The sequence below is a fragment of the Sphaeramia orbicularis genome, chromosome 14 (assembly GCF_902148855.1).
Source record: "Sphaeramia orbicularis chromosome 14, fSphaOr1.1, whole genome shotgun sequence".
NCBI lineage: Eukaryota > Metazoa > Chordata > Actinopteri > Kurtiformes > Apogonidae > Sphaeramia > Sphaeramia orbicularis.
The window spans coordinates 36553243-36564759 of record NC_043970.1 but is presented as its reverse complement, the minus strand read 5'-3'; the positions used below and the strand labels follow the sequence as shown (position 1 = coordinate 36564759).

Sequence of the window (11517 nt, the reverse complement as noted above, 5' to 3'; positions counted from 1 at the left end):
GTTATTTGTTTTCTTATTAACTGTAAAGAATCACACATATTTAGCACACTTACATTATTTGTATTTTTGTGCTATTATTATTTATTATAAACTATGTGCCTGCACATTAACCCTTTCATGCACGAATTATGAGAACCTTAATCAAAAAATTTTCCTGAGTGTTTTTATTCCTCTTTAGGCATGAAAAAAACAATGCGATTGAAAATTTTCTTCTGAAAAATAAATCAAATAACTAAAATAAAAATAATAAATAAATAAATAAAAATACATTTAAAAAATAATGGGAAAAAAAAAATTCATATGAACCTATTTTTCATTAAGTTGCAAAAATTTCCACTCAGCTGGACACCACATATTTAATTTTTGATGCACAGAAACATGTATTTACTGATAAATTGTGTGAAAACTGTGGGGAGGGCTTGTGGTTCTGGGGGTTTATGCTCAGGGGAGATCTACATAATGTTATCAATTCATGTCAGAAAAGATATGTAGTGTCTTAAAACTTTAATAAAGATATGTGTAAAAATAATAATAATAATAATAATAATAATAATAATAATAATAATAATAGTAATAATAATAATAACACCATAATCCACGAATATACAAGAGAACAGCTGTAGAATAGGTGTCCACTGTAGTGACCAGTATACATGAAAGGGTTAATTTAGAAAAGGAACGATGTTGGGAATAAAGACGAGTGCCTGTAAAACAAAAGTCCGGGCATAGATTCTGACATGATCCTTCCGCCTGTTGATAATGCGATAAAAACAAACGGAGACTTATGTTAAACAGACACGTGTTACTTAAAATTGTTTCTGTCAGTCTGATATAAACGTCTTAGTTTAAAGGCACAAATTAAAAATAAAATAAAAATAAAAATGTACGGATAAACAGGCTTCAGCTTCTGCTTCACATGACTGTTTGGCGCATGCGCAGTCGGCCAATTGTAACTCGGAACACTCAATAATCTGGCCGCTGTTTGGACTGGACATCTCCAAAATCCCGCAGAAACTACCTTGTGCACTTCTGCAGAAACAAACCACGTTGCTTTTCTCGGCAGGTATCCAGACACGGAGCTCGACTGACTCGCAGCCATGAGCTTCTTCGGTTTCGGCCAGAGTGCGGACATCGATATAGTTCTGAATGACGCCGAAACGAGAAAGAAAACTGAGCATAAAAGCGAAGACGGCAGGAAGGACAAATATTTCCTCTTCTACGATGGGGAGACGGTGTCGGGGAAAGTGAACGTAACTCTCAAATACCCGGGCAAGAGGCTGGAGCACAACGGCATCAAGATAGAGTTTATCGGGCAGATAGGTGAGCATTACAGGCCTGTGGTTCACACTTAGCCCGCTCAGAGAAGTAGCTAAGCACCGTCAAAGTGTGACAGGAGACGTACGGAGCTAGCGAACCACCACACTGTGCACTTTATTAGATTTAGCTTCATAACTAACGTGTCAGGCTCTTTAATTTCTCTCTGGGTTGACACACACCGGCTGTTTGGTTGCTAACAAGTGTCTGTGTGAAGTGTCAGGTCTCGTGACAGATGTGAGTGCTTTGCTAGCACATCAGCTGACGAATCAACCATTGGCTAATAGTTTTCATTGACCTTTGACCTTCATTTTCAAATTGTTTTAGCGTTCTTTTTTTTTTTTTTCCTTGTCTAAGCATTCTACTACGTGCTAGCTTTCAACTTAACTGTCCAGATAAAATATCTGTTGCTAAACTAAGCTTGCTAGTAAATTTTTTTAATGTTTCACGGGTCCACGTTTTTTTTTTTTTTTTTTTTAGAAATAATCTCAGAAATAGAAATACTTTTTTATTTTTTGTGTTTGGCTCATAAAGACCAAAACAACCACCTGTGACCAAAAGCATCAGTTCAGGTAAAAAAAAAAAAAAAGAAAAAAGGTTTAGGTAAAATAATAATTAGTAGAGGCCCTTTTGTTTACTGTATTTGTTAGGATTGTTTATGAGATATTAGAATAGAATGTCTTTATTGTCATTGTACAGGTACAACAAAATGAAAAAGTGCAATTGTCCTAGGTGCCATAAAAAAAAGTATAAACAATGATATAAAAGAGTATAAAAACTAAAATATAACAGGGAAAACCCTGACGGCATAAATATCTAAAAAGCAGCATTAAAAAAAAAGAGTGTTACAAGAAGTATAAAAGACATAAAACATCGTCATATACTCTGGACAACATTCAGCATTCCACACAATTAATTAATGTCCAGCAGTATTCAGTGCAATTATGGCCCTGGGATTAAAACTGTTTTTTAGACGGTTTGTGTTGGCCTTTAGTGTCCGGAAACGTCTGCCAGAGGGTAAAAGTTCAAAAAGTGGAAAACCAGGGTGGGTTGCATCGCTGATGATATTCTGTGCCCTCCTCAGACAGACTGCACATGGAAGAAGATGCCCTCGAAATGTATATATAAATGATTTCATGCACTTAATTATACATGAAAACTTAACAGTAACTCACTGTTAACTGAAGCCACAATACAGGAAACTGTAAGCACAGTTAGTTTGTAAGATCTGTAACCTAATCCATGCAGTTTGACAAATGACAGTGGTTGTAGATAGTGTCAACCATTCGAAGACATTGAGCAAAAGCATTCCATACTAAAAGATCTCTATAATTAAGGTTTTATTAATCCCACGATGGGGAATTATTTGATGCAACATAAACAAAACAAAGAGAAGACACATTTCAAAACAATAGCCATATATACAATAATAAAATACAGTACACAACAAATGACTCCAAATTGATAAATCAACTGTTATTAGGAAGTGCAGAGACAGATTTGGAAATAGTTTGAGGATTATGGTTATTCTGTTGAGTCCAGAAATATCCAGACAGTCATCTGCCACACAGAATAGAACAGTTGAACAATTTTATAACATGTGGCAGGAAAGATTACTGTAGGCAACAAAGCTGTCTGAGCCTTTTGGAGAAGGAACTCCGCTGTCTGTTGGGTTTGTGGTGAAGAGGGTGGTCCAGGTTATCCACAATCGATAACAGTTTGATCAGTGTCCTTGTCTCCACCGCCTCAAAAGCCAATGATAGAGTAATTTACTTCGTCATTTATTAAGTCTGTTAGTGTCACTCGCTGAAATGCTGCTCCTCCAGCAAACCACAAAGAAGAAGATAGTACTATGCCACAACAGACAAGTAAATGATCTCCAGCGGTGTCAAATCTTACATACATTCATGAGATTAGTTTAAAACAAATGACAAAAATGCTGGTTAGCTGATGTTTTCAGTGTATATGATAAAGTGTTATTACACATATGTTGGTGTATGTCCCATTGTCCAATAGATTTCTAAATGTTCCAGCACCTGTAAAGTGAATGTATTGTAATGTCCAGACAGTATTTTGAAGTAGATCTGGTAACTCTGAGAGAACCATTCCATTTGAGTAAAACCCATTCTCATATGAATTTATTGAATTTTACATTTTGACCCAAGACTGTATCTTGGAAACTACAGCAAACCAGTATTTTTGACTTATTTTTTTCTTTAGTAGTGACTCAGACTTGGTAAAGTTTTACTACTTTTATTCTGGAGGCATTTTACTTGTAGACCAATGTTATCGGGTGTTTATGGAAGACTGGCACATTTATGGGTAGTTTCAAGAGAGAATTGAGTGAGTTAGCTTTAAATACTGCCATCATCACCTTCAGGAAGTACAATAATTCTTCCAGATCTGTTTCTCCAGTAGCCACATGTTGCATTTTATGTAGTTCTTCTAACTTTATCCTCTCCCCATTACTCTTGATTGGGTTTGTGGATTTATGAACAGAGAAAAGACAAAGTAATTCAAAGAATAGTGTGTTTTAGAGAACTATTTCCAGCATGTTCTTAAGGTGGTAATGTACAAAGAAGAATCACAAGACTTCCAGTGTGAAAGACACACATTCCTGTAACATGTGATGACAATGAAGTGATCAAAAATAACTCCAACATCAAAGAGTAGAACTGCATTTCATTACTAATTTAATTTATTGAACATGGCACCAGGACAACAAAAAGGAACTTCTGGCCACATTATTCACTGGCCTTGGAACTTGAATTACTCATCGCTACTGCATCACCATTTCCCTTTTTTACACTGTGGTATGTGCTTCCAAACAAGTTTATGTACTTTGGAGTGATTCTTACGGTGAAAAATCTAAATTCTGTTGTTGTCGGCATTGAACCATGAGGGATTCACTAAGTGAAAGGATGATATCTAGATGGTAAATCGGATAAAACAGTTGAAAAGAGTTTGACTGACGTAGGCGCTCTCACTGTAATCTTCTGTCATCACAACGTGGCTCTTTGCAGCTGTCAACACTGAAGGGATCCTTTCACAATCTTTTGAATAAACCTGCTCCCCTGTGGCCGCCTCACGCTATTAATGTGTCTATTCCAGAGCTGTACTACGACAGAGGAAACCACCATGAGTTTGTGTCTCTTGTGAAAGACTTGGCTCGTCCGGGGGAGCTCACACAATCGCAGACGTTTGACTTCGAGTTCACGCATGTGGAGAAACCCTACGAGTCTTACACTGGACAGAACGTCAAGTTACGGTGAGTTCAGGAGGTTTGATTCGTAGTTACATTTAAACACAAACTGTCCTGAATTATTAGTTTATCTGTTTCTTTAGATGGATGCAGGATTTAATAAATGGATACAATTCAGTCAAAGGTTAAAAAATAGGACAGTCAGCCTCATTGGATGTTTCAGCGTTTAAATAAAACTCATGTAACCTTATTATATTCATTGCTTTGTTTTTTACTGGTCAAATACATAAGTGTTCTATTTTATCCGTCAGTGGTGTTGTCCTGTAAGGCTCTACTTTTCGACTTATTCAAAAGTCATATGATTTACTCAGCGTTGGTAGAGTCAGATATCGACACTTGAAATTTACCTCTTATATTTTAACACAAATATCTGTACTTTCTTCACCTTACATTTTGTTAAAATAAGGTGTTGTCATTTTGTCATGAGATGCACTGTGGAGATGTTTGAGAGGCAAAATGTCATCAAGGAATGTCTTGATGAAAATCCTTCTTATATATACTATCACGCACACATATGTTGATGTTGAGGAACCCTAGAGATACAGAACAGCTGGGAGAATGCCCTTTCTTATATATCAGTCTCGTCAGCATTACTTACACAGGAGGAGTGTATTTCAAGGCAAAGAGGGATACATGACAAGACTGGAGACAGGGGGTTAAAAACAGCATCCACAATGAGTCAAGGGTCATTTAGAGGTACAAAAACCCAGGGTCATTCTGAGGTCCATGTATCATTCACAATAACAGTGGTTAATGGATTGTTTTTCCTTTTGCATCATATCACACATCCCGAACATACTGACATGTATGGAAAAAGTTACAACTTACATACTGTATCCAGGGTGCTTGTGCAGGTCTTGAAAGTCTTGAAAAGTCTGGAATTTTGTGTGTAAGTCTTAATAAAGTGTTGGAAAAAAGTTTCTCTCATCGTCAAATTTTAGAGTATGCTTAAAGGCACATAATCTTGTAAGATGAGAAATACATGAGGAAAGTATATAAAAAAAAGTTCATATGATTTCACTAACCAGTCGGTACTGGAATGATTCTACTGAAACATGTTTGTATGATATTCATGCATTTTTGTGATTATCTTATGTTTTGAAAACATTTCTTTCAGTAAAATATAATATACTGTGAATATGCATTCATTCATTCATACATTTATTAAAATTAACTTTTCTACGACACACAATAGGTACAATATCAACCAAAAAAGTAGGCACACAAGTATTAAAGTACATTAAGTCAAGGTCTTGGGGAAAAATGGCAGATTTGAAAAAGTCTGGAATTTTTATTTAGATAAAGACCAAACACCCTGTGCATAGAGCACAGTAATAGTCACACATGCAGATGGTGTTGTTAAAGACTTAAATGACAAAAACAGACAATATAGGGAGACTTGATTGTGGAAAAACTATATTGTCTGTTTAGTGAGATGCCTGCAACAGAGGTCTAATGTACAAAGTAAAAAATCTAGAAATATGTCACCATCTTCACTGAAGTTAAAATATAAGCTCTGAAATGTAGTCAGAGTATTTTTTACATGAGTGAGTGTCTGCTTGAGTAAAGTAGTCTGAATGTACTTTTGATACCTCTGGTCTACATTTTTGTTTTTTAGCTACTTTTTGAGAGCGACAGTGAGCCGAAGACTGAATGACATCAGCAAAGAGCTGGACATTGTTGTTCACACACTCAGCACCTACCCTGAACTCAACTCCTCCATCAAGATGGAAGTGGGCATCGAGGACTGTCTACACATAGAGTTTGAGTACAATAAGTCCAAGTAGGATCACTTTTAACTATAGAAATGTCCTAAAATATATATGTTTGTCTTAGCCATGTTAACATTTGTTCCGTATTTCGGTTTTCCTGTAGGTATCACCTAAAAGATGTGATTGTGGGGAAGATTTATTTTCTGCTGGTTAGAATTAAGATCAAACATATGGAGATTGATATCATCAAGCGGGAGACGACCGGGACGGGTCCAAACGTGTACCACGAGAACGACACCATAGCAAAGTATGAAATCATGGACGGTGCTCCAGTCAGAGGTAATGACACCAGACTCATATGATCACAGTTAGAGCATTGATTCATGTACACATAAATTTAGTTTACTCTATAAAAGGTTGCAGAGGACAAAGCCCCGGTAAATACCTTCAACTCAAAGTGATGTTTTCAGTGAGCTCTCTGAAGTAAAACAGGACGTAAATTGCACAAATGTCTGCAACTGAGAAGCAAATATTTGTCATTTTTTGCTTAAAACATCAATGAGAGTTTGATTATCAAAATCAGGGGGTTTTGCCTGGTTAAATGTATTTATAATGAAACTGCCATATTAAAATCTTTCCCATCATAATGTATTGATGCCGAAAGTTGTGTTTATTTTGTCAGACGCAGTTATAAAAAAGTAGATTTGTTTCACTAGAGCACAGCTGATTGAAAATAACTTGTAGTCTTTATACATTGTTTTGAAATGGCTCTTTCAAATGCTTTGTTTTCTGACAACAGAAAAATTGGTTTATGGCGAATTTCTATGTAACAAAACGCTCTATTACTATTGATTTTGTCTATTGTTACCCTTCATTGAGTTCTTAAACAGTTTGAGGATGCTGCTTTCCTGCATTAACTCTGTAGATTATGTCTTTTGCAGAACTCATGTTACAGATGAATATATTTGCGATTCTTAGTTGTTGCAGTTCTATTCTTACCACTACACAATGCGCTGAGTTATTGTGTGGCAGCTTTATTTTTTATTTTCTATCTGTCTCTGGATTCTTGTGCTACAGGAGAGTCCATCCCCATCAGGCTGTTTCTAGCCGGCTATGAGATGACGCCCACCATGAGGGACATTAACAAGAAGTTCTCTGTGCGCTACTACCTCAACCTGGTCCTCATAGATGAGGAGGAACGGCGCTATTTTAAACAGCAGGTACGTCTGCTGAAATAGGGTTATATATGAAGGTATCCATGTAGCTGCTTATCTGTGCTCATTATTTATACTTCCTGAAGCATATTTAATGTGCATTTTGACATTTTGCATTGGAAAGGGTTAATGGAAATTTCCAGAATTCCGCCTGAGGTGGTTAAATTGTCAAACATGTCTGGTGCAGCAGACTGGGATTAGGAGGCTAAATTATTTCTCTGTCTCATCCAATGAAATAGACATCACAGCCATTTTAGCAGAAAAAAACAATGTTCTCCTCACTCTACTCGGACCAAATTTTTCATTCCAAACCAGTTCACTGAAATATAATTAGCATTTTCACTATTTTTGTGACTTTTCTAAAGTTTGCTTGAAATTTGTTTATCATTTTGGAAAAACAGCCATTGAAGGGCTTAAAGGTGTGTACGAGGGCCGTTCAATAAGTTCATGGCCTCACCCAGAACAGAACAACACAGACTGATAATTTATATTTTATTTTTCAACATAATCTCCATTTACAGCAATGCACTTGGTCCATCGATGTTCAAGCATCACTATCCCATCACGAAAGAATGTAACATCCTGTATTATAACAACCAGTATTTCTGGGTGAGGCCATGAACTTATTGAACAGCCCTCGTATGTACCATTTCTGCATGAAACCAACTGAGGTCTTTGTTATATGGCATGGTTTTTGGAGCTGTGTACAAACCATGTTCAGATTCAGAGATAAAATCCTATATTATAAAAGGAAAGTGGGAATTGTGGGAATGGGAATTCGGTTTTGCCGTCTCTTTGTGAGTGCCGAACCCAAATGTCATCTTTAGCTCCATCCACTGGCTATACTCATTCTTTAAAACAACCCTGGTGGACTGTATCATTTTATGTTGTAGTGATGTGGCTCATTTTCTTGCCAAATCTGTGAGAAACCGCTTTTGCTTCCCATAATGCACTTAGTGACAAGATCTCCGGAACAGTTACGTTTTGGTTTGTTATGTAAACCCGCATATGTTTATGATGGAGTCGTTCACTGTGAGGGGAGTGATTCGGGTGTATAAGAACAGAAAGACTAATGGATTAGTGATAATTAGGCTAGCACTGGGGTTTTACGAATTTGAAAAAAAAATTGTGATGAAAGTCATACACTGTTTTAATATAATGCTGGTATTTAACATCACATTAATGCTACTTGTTATTTCATCAGAATTGCATGATATGAATATGTGTCTGTAAACACAATGTGTATAAACTTTTTATACATTTTACATCAGATCTGGTAGACCAGCAGTGACGGTAAAAACAACTGCCATGATACCATACTATTTCATGACATCAACAAACTACACCTTTTTTGTTTTGATTGAGAGTTTCCGATAGGCAGAAATTACTCACAGTGTTTACACTATCATCAGTAGCAGCATCTTCTATATCTTAATAATCTGGTACAGTGTGAGTACTCTGCCAATATGTAGGTGGATATTTCCATCATGTAGCAGCAGGATTGTCTTTCTCCATCCTGCCTCTGTCTGTGCATCATTGCTTTGAAAGTCCTCCTCATTACAGTAAAACAACAATGTCTGAGCTGCATCTACATCCTGAACATAGGAAGTTTTAACCACGATGCACATCTTTTTATGTGACAACTTCTTTTGTGGGCGTTTAGTCATTTTAATACCACAACCCTCTGCCTCGTACACATGTTCCAACACAACAACAATGTCATAGCATAGTGAACTCAGTGCCAGCCAATAATAACCCAAGCAGCTTTTACCCATCTTCCAGAGCAATGGTGTAGGATACTAGACTTAAAACAGCAACTGGCACACAGCCATTGAAGTGTGAAGAACTGTCTGGCTCTGTGAAACTGCAGGGCAAAGTCAAGGGAAGGTTAACATTTGGTGAAAAAAAATGAAATTATAATAACCTACACCAAACTTATATTTTTGGGTAGGTAATTACTTATAGTTTCAGGAAAATGTATTTTGAAATAAGAAAAAATTTGTGGAAAATAAAAAAAAAAAAATTCGAGGAGTTTTAATAGTGTGAATGTTTGGAAAGTGACAAAGTTTTTGCTGTCATTCTGGGTTCATTTTATGAAGTCTCATAAATAAACTAAATTTATTCCAAATACATTGATCTTTAACTATTATGTTATTTATGTCATATTCTAAGTACACAGTGTTTAAAATTAATAAATGCACATATCTATGCAAAATACATTTGAATGTAATGTTAATATTATTTGTATGTTGTAAATATTGTAAAAAAAAAAAAAAAAAAAATTAATAAATTATATGATATTGATAGTTGAAATAAAAAATGTTTAATTTGATATTTACTTCTGTTGTCCATCCATGACGCTGCCATTTGTCAAAACTCTTTCTATTTAGGTGTGATAAAATATTTTTTTCCTGTAACCAATTATTAGGTTGTAAAATATAGGGCTTAAGGTATACACTAAATAGATTTTAGGATGGAAAATGTCATAGGAACTTAACTTTTGAGAAGTTTGTAATTTTTGCCAAAAAAAAAAAAAGTAGACGTTAATATTTTGTCCATCTGTGATGGAGTAGTTTTTGATATTTTTCATTTAAAAATATTTAAAACTAAAGTTTGCCCTTTGAGTATGTTTAAGATGCCATTTAGACCTTTCCAATTTTGTGTAATACTTGTCTGGTTCAGAAGTTATGAATCAAAAAGTGGTGGGCTGCCCTTGACCTCACCCTATATCTTATGTGTCTTATTGTTGCAGGAGATCACTCTGTGGAGAAAAGGTGACATCGTGAGGAAGAGCATGTCCCACCAAGCAGCCATCGCCTCCCAGCGCTTCGAAGGAACCTCCAATCCAGAGAAGGCCCTGACCCCGACTAATGAAGAAAACAGCTAAAGTCCACCATGCACTTCATCCCAGTTTAGTGAGAGCGTGTGTTTGTTTGTGCGTTTGTTGTGTACTCACTTGTGGTGAGGACAGAACAGCACTCGTCAGCAAATTCTGAATGTGAAGATACTTTGTTTGCAGGTAGAAGTTGCTGCAGTGTTTTTCAGGTGTGAGAGAGGCTGTGGAATCTGACTGTGTGTTGTGTGTGTGTGTGTGTGTGTGTGTGTGTGTTCGCGTGTGTGTGTGCGCGTGTGTGTATGTTTGTTTAAGGAACAAGTGGTCAGACTGTAGTTGCAAGTGTATTTGTTTTAACCCCCTTTGAAGGTACCACCTGGGTGGAGTTTGTCACATTTGACAGATTAGACTATTTCCTCTCACAAAAATGCACAAAATTAACTTGTAAGCACCAAGTTACGTGTTTTTAGCATTCCTCACACAACGGGGCAAACTTCACTTTTTAGATATCATTTGCAAATGCTGTTTGACCAATATCTGGAATTTTCGTGTGTGTGTGTGAATGTGTTCATGTGTGGCAGAGAGTGATTTCAGGTGCATTTCCATAACAACATCCCCTCAGACTACTTACTAATATGGACGATTGCGCTGTGCAGAAACTGTAGTCGATACAGTTGATTCATGGGTAAAAATGGATCTTACGGTATATTTCTGTATCTCATCTAAATGAATGTGACATTGTTGATTTTCCTGCCATGCCTCTGCTGGGAAACTTCCTATTAAGTTTAGATTTCGTTGTTATTTTCCAAAACATGCAGATTCTTTTAAGTCAAAACAACACAAGATCAGGTGCAAATTTAGAAACAGTTAATGCCATGATATAGTTCAAATAAAACTACGTAAATTATTTTCATACATTCCGAGGCTTTCAGAAAAAGTAGGCATGGCTGTCATAGAGTATTTATTTTTGAACAGAATCCATTTGTAACCAGCATTTTGATGCATCCGATGGCTGAGTGATGAAGCTAGGCGTATTGGGGCTCGGTGTCAGGTGATGCCACTGCTGCTAAAACAAAAGTGGCATTTGTGAATGCTGTGGGAGTTTTGCCATCACTGTTGGAGTCTCCCTGCTTAATTATTTGCACTATAATCTTCGTAGAGCTGTAGTCCAAGTCTGGAGAC

The 11517-nt window shown here is 36.5% G+C and overlaps 1 protein-coding gene across 1 annotated transcript; it reads left to right on the top strand.

Annotated features, from left to right (window-relative positions):
• The first annotated feature begins 952 nt into the window (after positions 1 to 952).
• vps26bl (vacuolar protein sorting 26 homolog B, like) lies at positions 953 to 10606 on the top strand. The gene is made up of 6 exons (XM_030153430.1): positions 953 to 1320; positions 4426 to 4582; positions 6195 to 6359; positions 6452 to 6627; positions 7366 to 7508; positions 10255 to 10606. Exons 1-6 carry the CDS (start codon positions 1098 to 1100, stop codon positions 10387 to 10389), a joined length of 999 nt encoding a protein of 332 aa, XP_030009290.1. The 5' UTR covers positions 953 to 1097; the 3' UTR covers positions 10390 to 10606.
• The last annotated feature ends 911 nt before the right edge of the window (positions 10607 to 11517 follow it).

Bases quoted from the DNA above. Each gene is read 5' to 3' on its own strand.
- vps26bl (XM_030153430.1), top strand. From the start codon at position 1,098: ATGAGCTTCTTCGGTTTCGGCCAGAGTGCGGACATCGATATAGTTCTG. The intron at 1,321-4,425 runs GTGAGCATTACA...TGTCTATTCCAG, and splicing joins AGAGTTTATCGGGCAGATAG to AGCTGTACTACGACAGAGGA. The intron at 6,360-6,451 runs GTAGGATCACTT...GTTTTCCTGTAG, and splicing joins TTTGAGTACAATAAGTCCAA to GTATCACCTAAAAGATGTGA.